General features: G+C 41.8%; 1 protein-coding gene across 3 annotated transcripts in view; it reads left to right on the top strand.

Annotated features, from left to right (window-relative positions):
- lef1 (lymphoid enhancer-binding factor 1) overlaps positions 1-17,709 on the top strand; it is a 44,183-nt gene that overhangs the window by 11,178 nt on the left and 15,296 nt on the right. For all 3 annotated transcript variants that reach the window (XM_053621969.1, XM_053621968.1, XM_053621970.1), the window contains exons 4-6: positions 13,525-13,648; positions 15,836-15,926; positions 17,225-17,344. In XM_053621969.1, coding sequence (XP_053477944.1) covers positions 13,525-13,648; positions 15,836-15,926; positions 17,225-17,344 — 335 coding nt within the window. The remainder of the gene's footprint in view (positions 1-13,524; positions 13,649-15,835; positions 15,927-17,224; positions 17,345-17,709) is intronic.

Consider the following 17,709-nt stretch of genomic DNA (forward strand, 5'->3'; position numbering starts at 1 on the left):
AGAGAAAATGAGCGAGAGCAAGACCGTCTTTTTTCTCTCTCTCTCTCCGTTCCAGAATGAAATCCATCACAGCAATTACGCGTGGCTTTTGATTAGTGTCTTGGTTACCTGAGCCCGCTCGTGTCTCTCGCATCACCGAGGCCGACACTCGCTCACTCACTAATGCTGGGAAAGGTTGAGGACAGAGGCAGTCTCCCTCGCTGTTGTACAGCAGAGCAGAAAACGGCGGCACAGTGGCCCAATTACACATGCAGATCTCCCCGTATTTATCTCTGCTAATGTTTTGAAGGTGCAATCACTGAGGTACATCCAAGCCCCGATTATCCACATACTACCCTGGCGTCCCACGCCACTGACCCCTAACTAACCCCAACATGCAAACCCAAAGCATATCTGCCTCAATGGCTTGAGGTTTCCATAAAGACACATGAATGAAACACACTTTCACAAACCTTGATTTAAAGGGTGAACGTGAACAAAAGTGAAAATCCTGTTAGGTTTGTCGCAGCATTCAGCCAGAACGAGACCGGAGCACAATTTCGCAGGAAATCATTTGGAGGATGAGTGTGAACAGAAGCCAATACTTTTCCAGGAAAAAGAAATCTTGCTGAGTTAATTATCCCACGTTCTGACTCATTTTGAGGCATGCGATTTGAAATATTAGCACAATTACGTGATAAGCGAATCGTGACTTAATTTACGACGGTATCGTGCATTGTATCGTCATGTAACAAACTCCACGTAAAACAAATTGGGTAGAATGTTTTTAATGGATGGAAATTTAAAGCCCAAACATGACCTGTAAAGATGCATCAGTACCATCTCCCTGTCTCCTTTCCAACCACATCAGTCTGTTACTATATAGACTTTTGATGAGAATCGGTCAGTGCCACTTCATGTATTCCACTTCTTATGAAGGTTCATCAAGCAAATGGATGTAGACACTTTTTGATGTAATCCATCATCTCCTGAATGAGTGTTCTAGCTTGATCGAGCTTCCCTTATTCGATTTGGACCTGCATAAATCGGGTCTGGCCAATAAGCTCTCGAGTGCTTGGTCACAGGTTCACTGAGCGCTCAAGTGCACTTCTGAGGTGCTTAGTGTTTTTACAATACGAGGCCGATGAGCTTGAGATGGACTGTTCGAGCGGGGCAATATGATGAAATAATATACGTTTCAATATTGTCCTAAATGATCACGATACGATCTTCAAGTTACAATTTTTTAAATCCAACTCTGTTTGGAAGCAGCTGGTTTGATGTTAAAATTTAAACTGTTAAAATTGTGAAATTTTGTTTTCGTAGACGTTGAATAAGCGGAGTGTTTTGCAGATTTGTAATTAAAAATGCAACAGTACAGTTTTGCTCTAAGTTTAATTTAGACTATGTATTGTGTATCACAGAAATATCTTCAGGTATCATGATATAATGTTTTTTTTGTCATATCGCTCACCTGTACTCTACTCTGTATCGTTCCTGGCTTTTAACTAATGGAGGTATGTTCATAGACACAGAATTTCTCTCTCTCTCTCTCTCTCATGCACTTTGGCTCTCTCTCTCTTGTACCCTCTTGTACTATCTCTGTCTGTGTTATTTGCTATTATTTTTCTTTTTCACTTTGTACTTTTTTTTTCCTTTCTGTTGCTTCACTTTGTCTCTTCCTCAGTTACTTTACTTTACTTTTGTTCTTCTGCTTCTTGTTACTCTACGGTTGTTTCGCCATCTCCTCTCTCTGCTGATGTCTGACTCTGGGAGTTAGTGTTTGTTTATCTTCGTCGGTCCTTGGATGCAGGATGATGAAATGCTTAAAAGTTTTCAGCAAGCGCAAATGTGCGTGTGTGTGTCTGATCAGGGTGGTTTTGTGCCGCTTGTCTCCTTGATCCCTCATTATAGTGGCTGTTAGTGGAATTTCTGCTTTTCAGTCTAAATGTCGATGTAGTGAAGAAATTACTTATTATTTATTTATTTATTTATTTACTTACTTACTTACTTACTTACTTACTTACTTACTTACTTATTTATTATTTATTTGTTTATTTTCAAGAACAGTGTGGACAATAATGGTGACATCAGACTTTCTGAAATGTGAACACTTGAACAGAAGTTGAGATTTGTATATAATTAGTAAGGCAGGTTTATACTGCAGATATTTGTGGCTCATAATTTTCATCCGTATAATGCGGTTCATGTTTTAAGCTTTAACTAAGACGTGCGTGCACACACACACACACACACACACATACACATACACACACACATCTGACCTGAGAAATTGAGACAAAACTGTAATACAAGTGGTGCAAGGTGAGAGTATTGTGTTTTATTATTCTAGTTGTGTTAAAGTCCAAAAAAAAAAAAAAAACACTTGGTGCTTATTGCCATCAGTCTCTTAGAAAAGGCAAACTTGTATTGACAGTTACATGATATTAAACTAGGAGTGGTTACATGCCTATATATATATATATATATATATATATATATATATACACAAACTAGTATATATTGTGATACTAGAAGAGTTTTTATTGATGCGTTGTAACAGCTTTGCTAACAAACTTAAATTTTGTGACATTTGAAAACATGGAAAAATGAAATTGTTAGTAAAAGCTGGTGAAACTGGTGGTTGTGCCCAATTGGTTACTTGTCAACTTCTTCATAATAATGGAAAACATTTTTCTTCTTTTATTTCATTACAACCTGCTTTGCTTTTAGTTCTCTACAGCGGCTTTTTTGTCATTGGGAAATTGTATGACTTTTATTGCTTGGCCTGCAAGTGTTTTTTCCATCACCAACTAGCCCTCATTCTTTATCTCCTTTTAAAATCGCATATTGGCAAAAGAAAACAAAAGGCCTTGCGCACATCCTTCAGTCATTGTGATTGGCCTTGTTCCACACAGGGCCTTGTTTCGTTTGCTTTGGCCCCCGACAAGTCGCCGAGGCGCTTCTTCAAAAGTATCGACTGGGGGAGGTGCTCGTCGACTCTCGAGAGCTTGTTGAAATGCTCCGTTGTCATACAAGGGTGGGGAAGAGGCATTTGTTTAGTGTGTGTGTGTGTGTGTGTGTGTGTGTGTGTGTGTGTGTGTGTGTGTGTGTGTGTGTGTGTGTTTTCAACGGATAATCCCAGCCTGAAAAGTAGTTGTGTTGGGGCTAACTAGCTAATCCTCCACAATGCAGCCTGTTAGTAGTGCACATTGTCCTTCCACCCCCAGAGAAGGGAACACGGGGGAGTGAGAGTATTTAGGACAATGTCCTTCTTGCTTTTTTTTTCTCCTTGTTGTGCACAACAATGACAGAACAGCCAATTGATAAATGTGTCGTCATTAAGTAGGTCTGTGATTTATTTTCTTTTTTTTTTTGGTACCAAGTACACATTACACACCTGGACATAAAGGCTTTGTGGTTGCAGGTCTGCGCGGGGGCTGATCGTGGGTGGAGACTGAAAGGGGGAGGTCTTTACTCAGGTGGGTCAGGGCCAGAAGTTCAAATGGATGGAGGCTTTCAATGCCTTTCCTTTTTTAATAAACAAGAGGCCTTGTTGCAAAGCTTAATAATGTCTTTTGATGAACCGAGTAGCATTGCAGGCATGTGAACGCAGGATTTTGTTTGCCCTTGGTGCTTTACTTTGTTCATTATCCTGTCTCACACTGGCCCCTTTCACACATGCGCTTTTATGTCGGAACTTAATGGCAATAAATCAGGGAGGGGTTAAGTTAAGTCTAAAACCTGTCAAGATGGACACTTTAGTGCTTGGGAAATAATCAGGAAGTGTGTGTGTGAGCAGAAAGAATACATTATTGAAAAGGATGACTTTATCCTATGACGTGTTGATGCCATTTATTTGTCACGTACACATTACAGCACAGTGAAATTCTTTTCTTCGCATATCCCAGCTTGTTAGGAAGTTGGGGTCAGAGTGCAGATACGACAGCCCTGGAGCAGAGAGGGTTAAGGGCCTTGCTCAAGGGCCCAACAGTGGCAGCTTGGCAGTGCTGGGGCTTGAACCCCCGACCTTCTGATCAGTAACCCAGAGCCTTAACTGTCGAGCCACCATTGGTGAATAATAATAAAAATATCTGGAAAATTGGAGTAATTTGGATGTGAAGGAGCTGTTGATAATCTGTGCCAGTTAAATGAATGTTTCCAGGATGTGGCATGAATGAGCCAATCACCAGCTGACTCCGAGAACATGTCATAAATAGAGAAAGACGCAGGTGCTAAACATTTACATTTATTCACTTAGCAGATGCCTTTTATCCAAAGCGACTTACAAATGAGGAAATACAAGCAAAGCGATATATAAGCAGAGAACAATATAAGTAGTGCAACCATACAAGATTTATAATTGAGTTCTAGAGAGCAAGCTGAAGTGTTTAATTCATTTATGTCTCATCCTGTCTAATAGGACTTTTATGATAAATTCTTGTGAAATTACAAACCTGTTATTTTTAAATAAGGTGTAACCATGAATTAATATATTGAGGCAGCCCAAAGACTAATTTTGTGGCCAGGAAGTACTTAACCTGTGGTAACTGTGAGACCAGGAAATGACATGACTGGATTAGACCATTGTAGAAACTGTAACCATGGCGATTGATTGATCATACTGTAATCATAAAGACTGTCCTATGCTCAACCCAGGACTCTTATTCACAATCTACTCATACTGAACATCCCTCCAACACACTGTACTGTTTGACTTGTAGAAGAGTAATGATCTGTGATCTATAATCTCACTATCTGGTGTGAAGAGGGTGAGTTCCAGTTTGAGTGTGGTTCCTCTCCTGGTTTCCTATTCATGTATCCTCAGTTTTTCCTCGCCACTGTCATCTGGTTTGTTCATCGAGGATCTAAATCTACATTCGGATTTCTCTAAAGCTGCAATATTGGTTGTTACAAGTGCTATAAAATAAAATTCATTGTCACAAGATGATTAATTGAAGTCCGTGTATTAAGTCTGTGATTCCACAGCGTATTCAGTGATGGCCATGAGACGTAATTTGTGGCGTCAAAATATTAAATAGTGACCTCTATAGATTAATTTATGATTACATCTTATTTAAAAACAAAAATATATCACCTCAGTGGGGCGTATGGTGGCTTAGTGGTTAGCACGTCCGCCTCACACCTCCAGGGTCGGGGGTTCGATTCCCGCTGGGAATCGTGTGTGTGCGGAGTTTGCATGTTCTCCCTGTGCTGCGGGTACTCCGGTTTCCTCCCCAGTCCAAAGACATGCATGGTAGGCTGATTGGCTGAGTGTCTGTAGTGTATGAATGGGTGTGTGAGTGTGTATGTGATTGTGCCCTGCGACGGACTGGCACCCTGTCCAGGGTGTACCCAGCCTTGTGCCCGATGCTCCCTGGGATTGGCTCCAGGTTCCCCCACAACCCTGAAGAAGGAGTAAGCGGTAGAAGATGGATGGATGGATGGATGGATCACCTCAGTAAATCCATATAAAATACTGTCTGGCTAGTGCATGTTTGAATAACTTATAGTTTGAATGTTGCAGGTTAAGGTATGATGATAATGTCCCTGGATTTGAGAATGAAAACCCGACCAGTAAGCAAGTGGAGCCATGGTTTGTAAAAACTAGGTCACTATCCTACAGCAGAGATGTTTGCATCGCCCCGGTCTTTACTGTGCACATAGATGCATATAGCACAGTGTCACCACCACACTTCAAAACATTAACCTGAACCCAGCCCTGCTACTCGGAGAGAACGAGAGAAAGAGAAAGGCCGGCATACTGGTAGGGGTATAAAGCCATCTGCAGGCTCCATTCTCCCCTCACTGCTGGTTTCCTCAAATCCAGATTGACAGGCATTCACATGCAGACTGCTGAGTACCTGTGTGAACGAGTGTGCAGCACTATCAACGCACAACAGGCACTTCCCTCCCTCTTCTCCAGCGCCATCACCTCAGTGTCTGCCAAAAGGTGTTTAGCGCCTCTCTCTCTCTCCAGTCCATCCACTCGGTCTCTCTCACCCTTTTACCTTTCACTTATTCATTCTTCTTACATTTTCATATTACTGGATGGTAGGATGCCGCTAACTAGAGAAACAAAAATCTACTACAAAATTATTGTCCCAGAGATATCTTTTTTTTTTAATTTTATTCATATACATACACACGCAAAGCTGGTTTGAAAGTATGTTTAGCATTAGCACTAAACCCCAGCTAAATGGATGAAACGCAATGTGTTACAGCTGCCGAGAACGATGGCTATAAATAGCTCGGATAGAAAGCTGGCACCGGCCAAGAAGAAGGAGTAACCACTCGTTCATTCATTTATGCCTCGTGCAGGTCACAGAGGCTGTAGAGCTCAGTAAAGACGATCGTTCTAATTTCTCAGATCTGCTTGTGTGGCTTTTTGAGAGGGGTTGGTTCAACCATGCTGGGTTTTTATTAATTAATTGTGTGCGTGTGCGCACACACGTGAGTGTTTGGTCGGTAGGAGCAGCCGGGCCTGCTGACTGGGTTGCTCCAGTGGAATGTTTGACCTTTCGGTAGTGCTTTGATGTGACCAGGCCCTGCTGTGCTAATGAGCCTCAGGCTGCAGGGGGGCCAAGAACTCGCCAAACCCTCTCAATAAACCCCACACGACCAATCAGACGCTCGCCCAACCTTCATACACCAATAAATAACGTCCACAAGGCTTCTATTCAGCCACCGGAAAACCACAACAACCAAACAGCCCCATGACTAAGCAGAGTTTTAAAACAAGCATCACTTTGCAATGTAGCATATTTCACTTTAGAGAACACTGTGTTTGCATGCCAGTCACATAAACATTTGAACTGATACCTTTGATCAGGTTTCAAGCTCCCTACACAATATACTGTATTTGTTTGTTAGTCATTATTACAGTATTAGCTTTTCCATACTGATATCACAGAAGTCTTCAAGATGGAAAGCATGCTGACCAATCACAGATGTTCCTCATGAGCTTTCAGTGCGTGTTTTTCATACATTGATTAATTGATTGCCATTTTTATCATGATTGTGGTAATGCAACGATGTAATACAGGCCAGGCTTTAAACATGATGTCACAGATTTGTGTGTTTGTAGCAAGATCATCTAAATGTGATATAGTTTGGTCTATATTGTACATTGAGGCATAGATCCAAACATCCAACCGTATTCAGTTCAGTCGAAATAGCCTTACAAAAATCCTAGTTTTGATCTAGATCCCTAATGACTGAGCCAGACACGAGGAAAAACACAATGAGGTGGAATAAAGAACGTCTGAAGTTGAATATTATAATGTCAAAGTAATTTCAGTTCATTTAGCGGTGACTTTTTGGCAAGAGCAAAAACAGTAGCTGTGTTTTGCTTTGATTTTGGCAGCACACCATTAAAACATGTCTGAGTACATTTCTGATTTATTGTTAATGTCTGTCAGTGAGTAGTGCCTATGCCGGTCATGTGACCTGGCCCTGTATTTGGTTGATGACGGAGCGGAGAAGGACTGTGTTTTGAAATGACATTAACTAAACTCCTTCAAAAGCAGTGTTTATTCTGCAGTGTGTAAACGTATTTCCAGTTCGCTAAAGACGCTGGATGATGTAATACTCGGACCAAATTTCCTAATATGCAGCCAGGGATGTTTTTAGGTATTATAGCACAGATTACCATAGCTACAGGTAAATTATTGGCATATTGAGGCATTTTTGCTGTTCAATCAATCATTCATTCATTGCTTCATTTTCTTTGTTTATCTTGGTGGTATCTCCAACTGAGGGATTCCCAGATTCAACTAAGTTATATCCTTTAGTGCCTAATATGTGAAATAAATATTTCATTTAATATAGTTAATTTTCCCCCCCCCATCGGCTCTTTGATTCTCAGCTGTCTGTAACTTAATACATGAAATTATCTCTTTATGATAGCTGCCTGTACTCTCCTGTCGCAAAATGGCTAAAGCCAGCTTTTGGTTGCCTTAAAGCCTTTCTTTGTAATATCATTGTATTGTATTTGACATTAACCACCAAGTTAAAATAGTAACTGACCAAAAATACTGACAATTACTCACACTATTGTGTAGTTTAGGCCTCCTAAATGGCATAAGACTGCATTTGAGCAGTATGGAGAGTGCACTTTTCTGTGAGGGAATGCTTAAAACATTGCCCAATCCACTTAATTCGCACAGTTAATATTTGGTTTGCACCTTCAGTATTCTCAAAATTGAAACAATCTGATATTTTTTTAATCACACCAGGATAAAACACTTACTGAAGATGAATGAATGAATGAAAGCACAGCACCGCAAGAACACCCTATATGATCTCATGTTAATGAATGATTCTTTGTCCTCCGAAAGGACATGAAACGCCCGCATGAAAGTGAAAACCACCCGCTCCTGCAACTCTTTTGTTAGGTCCCTGTACTAAGAACCCTTAACCCTCCGGTTATGGTGGAGAGGAGGGAAAAAGTTACATCCATTATGTTATGGGTCAAAACGACTTCCAGAGTTTAAACAGATTAAAACAGTAAACCTTTATTCTGGCTTGTCTGAGACAAAGAAGAAATATTTGCATACAAGTTCATGACCCTAAATAAGGAGAGTCAAAAAATTTCAAAGAGAAAAAGAGAGATTAAGCAGTGTTTCAGACATCTCAAATGTAGAAATAGGTCAGCTTGACCCATAACATAATAGGAAGGTTAATTACCCAATGAACCCCTAAAGAGCCCCTTTTTCTGAGAGTGTATGTATTAAATTTTGCCTTTAGTGGTAAATATTTTCTAGTTAATACCTAGAACTTGTCAAGACATTTAAAATTCAGCTTAACTGGCTTGGCACTTCTTACAAGACGCGTTCTTCAACGGGTGTTTAAGAGTTCATTGGATAATTATGGTGTCTTGGCCTCCTAGAATGGCCCGACTCAGAACCCTGTCAGGTAGGGAAACGTGCTGTTGTAGGGACAATCGAAAAACCTCCTAAAACCTTAAGGGTTCTAAATTTTCCAAGAGTGTACGGTTTTTACTGGTGCTGCATACAGTATGACATTTTGGACACAGTCGGTGATGTTTGGCTTCCAATTGGAAGTCATTTCCAAGAGTCATTTCCAACAAGCGACTCGGGAACTGAGGCAGAAACACAAGTTCAGTATGATGGATGCTGTAATCACTATACAAGACTTTAATGTTTAACACGTGTCAGTTTTGTGACAATATATGGCTCTTTTATTTTTTTGGGTTTTATTATGAGCAGCTTTGATCAGCGATGAGAAATGAGACATAAAGGGTGCTTTTTAAAGAGGCATCGTATGGATGGCATGCTAAGCTTTCTGGTCATCTGAGGACAGTCTGTTTAACTTGTCTGTTGAGTGGATGGAGGAAAAGATGAACTGCTTGGAGCGAAGAAAGTCTGAGAAGCCCTTCATTGATGTGAATATTTTTTTTACGCTCCAGGGCAAGCTTTCTAACGTTTATTTTTCCTCTTACTGTATCGCTCTCCCTTGCTCTCCCTTTCTCTCTCTCTCTCTCTCTCTCTCTCTCTCTCTCTCTCTCTCTCTCTCTCTCCCCTCAGCCTTTCTTACTCACTCTGTCCATCTCCCTCTGTCTTAACTCACTCGCTTTTTCTCTGTCTCATTACCCAAGGCACGTGGCATGTGCCGCAAGTCTTCCTTTCTTCTCCATTAATTGGGTTTGGTTACACTAAGGCCTTTGGCCAAAAGGCTGTCCTGCCAAGAACACATTCCATTTTCAACACTCCAATGAGGACGGCAGGCTTTGCTTGTTTTCTCAAATGCTAATTGGTTATTTATTTAAGCATCTAATTTTATGGTTATATCCCAAACAAGTGCACTGGTGCTCTTTGGCTTATTGGGATGCTTTGAAGGTACCAGGGCAGTAGAATGGTGTGTGTTCACCTTTTGTTGTGGAAAGGTCATGCATTCCTGCTGATCTGAGTGGGAACACCTGGCCTGGCCCTGCTGTGTAGGCAGTGCTGGGTGTGTTCTGCCTTTTGGCCTTTTATCGTCCTTTGTTTAAGTGGCTAAACTGAACCGAAATCTATAGCTAGATCATCAAATCATCCGAACATTCAACCATCAAAAAGAAAATCTAAATGTAAAGACCGTTGTTCTTTGCGTCATTGCAGTTCATATGAAACTCTTGTAGTTGTATTGTTATAATTTAGACATTTATTCTTAATTGTTTCATTCTTTTTGCCGCTTTTTATTTATTTATTTATTTATTTATTTTTAATTATAAATCGGTCTGGAGTTTCTGTCTGATCTGTCTAAAGCATAAAATTCATCCTCAGATGGGAAAGGGTGCAGGATGCGAATAAAAATTCACTTCAAAAGGCAGTTGTGCTCCTCAGAGTTCATTGAGGTGAACTGTGACCCAGAAGATTCACAATCCTCAGAAATGAATGAATGGGGGAAAAAAAACAAAAGAGCTGGTTGTGGTTTCTTTGTTCTCTAAAATGTCAAATGGATGACCTGCTAATTGTTTAATGTTAATGCCACAGCTTTTGCATCATTACTTTTCTTAACGTTTCTTGAGGCACATCTACAAATCCACAAATCAGTTATCTAGTGTTCTAGGTGTCTATTTTGAAATTTAGATTTTTGCACAGTTCCGGTGAGTCCAGTGTTGCACTGCTTAAGCTCCAGGTTTATGTAGGTGGAATTCAGGAGAACTGAGTGCAGGTATGAAGCCAAGCTTTGCTGACTTTCACGTAGTTTTATTAGGCTGAGAATCAGTCTTCAACATTTCATTTCTCTGACTGAGTGAACCGTTTCGCTCATGCCCGACTGTAGCCGTGAGCATCACGAGTCCTCATTGCATATAAATTACAGAAGTGGGGAAACGATTATCATAAAAGTCCTGCTTCCTCTTTTTCCTGCATGTCGCAGAAGTAGGATAATTGAGTTAAGTACAAAAGGTAGGGGGTTTTTTTTGGGTGGGGGCGGGGTGTTGACTAGACTATGCTACAGACACCTTTTAGCACTGAAGCAGGATTTTTACACTGCTCTCTTTCCCTCTCCCGGTCTCTCTCCCTCCGAGTTTCTGTAGGACTTCGGCCAGCTCAAGTTCCGCACAATGAAATTTCTCTTAAAACCACATCTGAGGTTCTTGTGAAGCCAAGCCTAGTTATAAAACTCCAAATGGAATCGCTTCTTTCCAGTCCGTGCCGCCTCTCCCCAAATATGAAAAGAAAGGCTTAAGCCTATTATTTTTCCTCACAATAAAGAATGAAATGGCGACAGGGACTCCCAGAACGGCTTGCCCTACACCCTGTACCTTCCCGCCCAGTCTGTGTAAATGTAGCGTCCACGAGATCTCTGACCGAGCTGCCATGACTCCGGCGAATTCGGTTCCTGTGGCCACCACATCCTGGGCTGCATCAGTAAAAGTGTTCGCACAGTCCTCGATGAATGTGTCAAACCCTTCGCTTTATTAAAGACTGCGGTTTTGCAAATTAAACTGCGTGCTACCTAGACGGCCTATATTTTTCAGGATTTATTTGATTGAACCTACTATGCGTGGGCTGTTATTTCGGAGAACATAAACATTGTGACCTTCTGGTTCCTCAGGCTGTGCATGTCACGGTAGTGATGCACGGTCCTGGGAGTTTATTAAGTAGTTGACTAAAATACACTTTGACAGCTGTGACTGGGCGAGTACAAAGATCCAATATGCCATCGAACGAAACGCAAGAGCTCTCCACTCTTCTGATTTGCTGCAAGTCAACAGCCTTATACTGGCTGGATAAGAAGCAGTGTGTGTGTGTGTGTGTGTCTCACTGAGAGAACAGCTCATTTTCATGAGCATTTTGATGACAGCCCCCCCTCTCAGCACTTTGCCATTCTCTTCTCTTCTACTCGTCTTTCTTTTCTTTTTCACCCTACTGTGAGACAGGGAAGGGGGGCTTAAAGAAAAATCCGCCTGCTTCTTATCTCCTTCCCACAGGAAAAGCCAATAGGAGCTGAAAGGCGTAAAATAAAGGAAGAAGCATGCATGATATCATTTAGGCCTCAAGTTCGGACCTGCCTCAGACTACAGGCCTCGGGTCGCATGTTGTTAGTAGAGGTTGGGTCTTGGTTAGGCTTCCTGTGCTAGGATGGCATCAGTTTAACTACTACTTGACTTGGATTAGTCCTGATCTTTAAAGATCATGTAGGAAGCAGACTTTCTGTAAACCTAAAGTTTTATACCATCAGAGGTTTGGATTACGATTGAACGAAGCAGAAATGTTAACTGGCTAATAATGATAGAAACCGATTGAGCACATATATTAAGTTCTTGCTGCTAATCCACTTGCTAGCCTTCGTTTATCATTTCTTCTCTATTATTTTGCCATGCTGGGACAGGGACACGGTGCTCCTTGGGGCAATGTGGTGCCAGCCACGAGAGACTCCTACATACAAACTCCCACACCCTACGGCTTGAAACCAAAGCAGTAATGGTACCTTCCACCTCCCTCTTGGCCTCTCTTGCCAATTAGCGGGTCGAGAATGTCAAGCTCTGCTCACAAATTAGAACAAACTACTCATTTGAACCCAGCCCTTCCTCCAGGACCACATGGCCGTTTCGGGACTCGGCTGGCTTGCCTGGGCCGGTCAGGAGCCTGATTTACTGGATGGGAACATCAGCCTCAGGACCTGGGAAATAAACACCCTGTTGGTCTTCACTGACCGTGTGAATGCTAGGGGACTTATTTTTATTTTTTTTCCTGTCATTCCTCCAATGCTGACAATGAAATTTGGTCATAAGTGGTTCATTTGGGTTACATGAAACGGATAATCATTATGGTAACATATACATCCTGACGATGTTGAGGTTGCTGTGTGTATATGTGGGTGTGTGAGTGTGTGCTGTTTAGTGTCAAGACTTTGGCTTTGTGAGTCAGCCCACAATCTGTGTGTGTGTGTGTGTGTGTGTGTGTGTGTGTGTGTGTGTGTGTGTGTGTGTGTGTGTGTGTTGAGGCCGCTGCTGACGTGATTAACCCTGCTTAGTTCCACCGCAGACGGCCGGAGCTCTGTAATGAACTCCCTTATTCACCGGCTAATGATTCCCTTTGATCTCCAGCCTCGAGACCTCTGCTCTGCCTCTGCCCTGTGGCACTCCCTTCCTCCAGCTCTCCCTCCTCCCTCACATGTATTGCAGTGGAATATTTGGTGCGATTGAGAGAATGTTGGTGATAAAGTATGGCATGTGTGGTCACCACTTTTCAGTCTTTTAACAGGGGACATGCTGCCGATAAGAGCTATGCAGTGATCATGACAATCATGGATGTAATTTTCTTTAAATGGGATTGGGGGGGGGGATTTATTCCTTTCATTTTACTGTGTGAAGTTAAAGGTGAGTTTTGTGAATGAATTCATTTCCTTGGAAATCTGTGGTGACATGTGGAGCTCATGCCAGGATTTGCTTTGCTATTTTCTTAATGTTTTCTTAAAGTGTGATTCCACCCTTGCAAGAAAAGAGTGATGTGATGAACCAATGTGATCATTACTTTAATGTTGTGATGTTTTGAAGTGTAACGTGTCCCCTCCTGTGTGTCTGTCCTGCAGTCAAATAAGGTTCCTGTGGTGCAGCCATCCCATGCAGTTCACCCCCTCACACCTCTGATCACCTATAGCGATGAGCACTTTGCCCCTGGCCCTCACTCCGGGCACCACCCACAGGACTCCAAAGGTATACGCACTCACACTTACAAACACGCGCACCTTACAAATAATGACTCTGACTTCAAACTCATCCTGGAAACAGCAGTTAGTAGAGTTCCACCTCGTCCTCCTTCAGCTCACAGTTTAGAGCAGCTGGAAGAACCGAGTCTGTGGGGGTGGCAGGGGGTCTGGCTGACAACTGCACACGAGCTCAACTCCATATGTGCTCCTTCCGGCAGACGCTCGTCTCTGCAGCAACTCAATACGAGGGAGAAAAACGATAGACGGAAGGAGGGAGAGAGATAGGATGTGGATGTGGTGATGTCGTGGCGGTCTAGTGAGCTATAAATATCCTCAATGGAGTCCCACACCATATGAAAACATACCCCCGCACAATCTTTTTGCCTGATTCCCAGCATCAGTAAGCCATTCCTTGTGCTTTTCCATGTACTGGAAATATACAGATCTTACTGAGAATCCAGAACTGTCCGTACCCTGAGCAAGTACCGTTGTTTGTTTTCCATCACGTAAAGGTAACCATGAACGTAGGAGATCTCTGGAGGTTATGGAGAACGCAACGCTGGTGTTAAGCATTAAACATTTAACAACGGTATCTATCAACAATGGAATGAAACGGGTTTATTTTTTAGTGAAAATCCTTAACGCAGCCAAACCAAGAGAACTTTACAGGTTTTTCATTGTTCTTGACAAGGATGTTATCAGACACTACTAAAGATTGCCACGTGGTCCAATTGAAAAGTGTTTCAAGCGAGCTAGGCTGGGAAAAATCCCAGACTGCACCCTGTTATACTAAAGAACAAGCCTCTGTATGAAGAAGCAAATTGTGGTATAATAATGAATCATATTATTTTGTGCAGTAGTATTTGGTCTTAGACACAGCCGTTGTGTTGTTTGTGTTTTTGTGGGGGTTTTTTTTGTTTGTTTTTAAATGAGTCACTGATTCGTGATGATCTGATTCCTGAAGACCTTCCCGTGGTGAAAAACATACTGACTGTTACAAAGCACTGATACTGACACTGGAGACTTTTTTTTTTCCATAAATGTTAAATATACGTCTCCTTTATAGAAAAGTCACCGTGTGAACAGTTTTGCTTTGTTAAATAACACGTTTTTGAATACAATTATCATCAAACTGGGATTATGTGGCGCATTTGCCATGCAATTCCATTTGACTAATCATAATTGAGAATACAAATTCAGTAAGAATCTGCTATAGGATATTAATAAAGCTTCATTAATGTACCCCAGCACTCTGATTGGTTAACATCCCAAACTGCACCCTATCTTTCTAAATAGTAAGCAGGAAGTGAAGTAACAAATTTGACATACAATTTAATATAGTATCATTTAGTTTGAAACACAGCTTGTTCGGTATGTGGGGGTTTTTTTTTAACGAGTCATTGACTTGTTAATTTACTGATGACTGCATTTGATTAATCAGTGTCCTGCACTACTGCCTCCACCCTTACTTCTCAGTTTGGTACACTTTGTTTCCTGGCAAGAAGGGGAACCAAATTCAGCACGGATACATAGTTACAGTTTGGGCCATTTGGAAATGGAAATGATGACACAATTGTATGATCATAAATTTGTTACCATAACACGCTGTACTACACTGTATCCAGGTGGAAAAGCTCTGCTAGAGCTCAAGCTCTTTCTTTCCTTTTCCTGGAGTTGGAAGAACTCGGACCTGTTCTTGCTCAGTTGGATAAGACATGGGACTACTGCTGGGCCCTTAACTGCTCAGTTGTATAAAAATGAGATGAATGTACATTGAGTCTAGAGAAGTGCGATTGCCAAATGTACTAAAAGTAAAATGTAAATGAGTTGAGTTTGATGTTGATTTGAAGTCCCCTGTGTGTGTATGTGATCGCTTGGACACTCAGTGATGGAGTCACTTCACTTTGGGCTACATGTATACGCGTGACCTTGCAGTGTGTGTGAGGAATAGTCCTATGTGTTGTGAATCAGATCAGTAGGAGGTATTACATTTGAACTCGCATCACTCCATCAATATTACACCGTGTCGGAAATTGCATACTTACGTCCTGTCCTGGATTCATTTGAACTTAATGGTGAAATAAACTGGACAAATGGACAAGTGTAGTACTGTTACAAACTTCTAGTGGACACTTTTTGTACTGACCTGTCTCATCATGCACCACTTAACATGCACTTCTCTCTGTGTATACAGGAATGCCTAGGCATCATCCTGGTCCAGATATTCCTAACTTCTACTCACTCTCCCCTGGAGGAGTTGGACAGCTCACACCACCACTGGGCTGGTGAGTGTGTGTATACACTCACACACACACACACACACACACACACACACACACACACACACACACACACACACACAGAGCTCATCAGGCAGCCTAAATCAGCAAATGGCATCAAGATGGTACGTGTGTATGTGTCTAATGCTGTTCCCATCTTGAGCTTTCTCCTGACTCAATCCTGGCCGTGCGCCTGCTTGGCTCGCCCAGGCTGTATGCAGCTGCTCCTCGGCTCGCCCTGGCTCCTGTGAGCTGAGCGTGAGAATCAGGAGACCGGAGGAGAAAAGAACTCGCCTGAGCGAGGGCTGAGCGCTCTGCGTGTAAACACACTGTAACTGGATCAGACCACAGGCAGGCGCTGAGGTCAACCGTCCCCACTGCAGATCAAATGGGAAAGTAACTTGAGATGATGTGGAAGACTGGAACCCAAATGGACAGCATGTCAAGTTAGCTTCATTCGTGCTTAAAGTTTAATCTGTGTTTGTGATCAATAACCCAAATACTGCCACAGAATGCAGGATAGATCAATCCAAGAATGACACACTTGGTAAACAGCACAAAAGAATGACGAAAAGGTCTCAAGAATAAAGATTTAGTATTGCTTGTTGGTTAACGACCAAAGGTTGCTGTTGTATGTACTTTGCCCAATATTGGCATCAACAGGAAGTAATAGGGACTTGCTGCACATGCTGTATAATATGAGGGTGAGTCAAATGAGTCGAATTTTTTTTTGTTGTTGTTGTTGCATTGTTTATTGCAAATTGGTGTCACAAAAGTATATAATTTCTTTTTCAACATAAGCTCCATTATGTTCCGTGAACTTGATGAGTGTCCAGATTCCTCTAGAAAAGAAATGTCATTCAGTTCTAATTTATGTCAAACTTTCAAGGTTTTTAATTTGACTCACTCTCGTACAAGGGACACCGCTTTTAAAAGAGCATTTAAGATTTAAGGGGTTTTTTTTGTTGTTGTTGTTTTTTTGGTTCTTTGAAAATGAAGACCTTTACATTTAGCTATCTTAACAGAGCTCACAAGTCTACACTAAAGACACCTCTAATCCTGGGACTTAGTCAGTTCACAGAGCAGAAGATGTCTTCCTGCTCCTGTTATCAGTAGAGTTCTCTGATGGTTAAATGCGACATAACAGTAGCGCTAACTTGCAACAAAGGAGGACGGTGAAGAGATTTCTCTTGAGCAAATTATGCTCGTTGATTCACTGCACTCCCCGTCTCTGCTGCGCCATGGTTTTCCTCTTTCCGTTACACACACATTCACTCTCCTTTGTGCTTCGGTTCTGTTTTCAGGTTCCCGCATCACATGGTTCCAGGACCTCCCGGACCTCATGCCACGGGAATCCCCCACCCTGCCATCGTCAACCCACAAGTCAAACACGAGCCTCCACACGAGACAGACCTGATGCACATGTGAGTGATTCCTCCTCCTCCTCCTCCTCCTCCTCCTCCCCATCATCATCATCATTATCCTTCTCAATCTGATAACTGAGTCAAGCAAATGGAAAACCAGAATACCTTTAATGACTGAATTAGGAAAAGTTTGCTTATCACTTTACTTCATTATCCCAGCTAAATATTTTCCCAGGGATGTTTTTTTATGTTTGTTTTTACCATGAAATAGACATATTAAATAAAAATAGATAGAGTAGATGTTCACGAGTGGCACCAACATGACTGAAATATATAAAAGAGCCATTTCATTTCAGGTGTTTGACAAATTAAGCCAGAGAACAATTAGGAGAAACAGCCAACTGGACAAAAAAATGATGATCCAA

Source organism: Ictalurus furcatus, chromosome 3, assembly GCF_023375685.1.
Source record: "Ictalurus furcatus strain D&B chromosome 3, Billie_1.0, whole genome shotgun sequence".
Taxonomy (NCBI): Eukaryota; Metazoa; Chordata; class Actinopteri; order Siluriformes; family Ictaluridae; genus Ictalurus; species Ictalurus furcatus.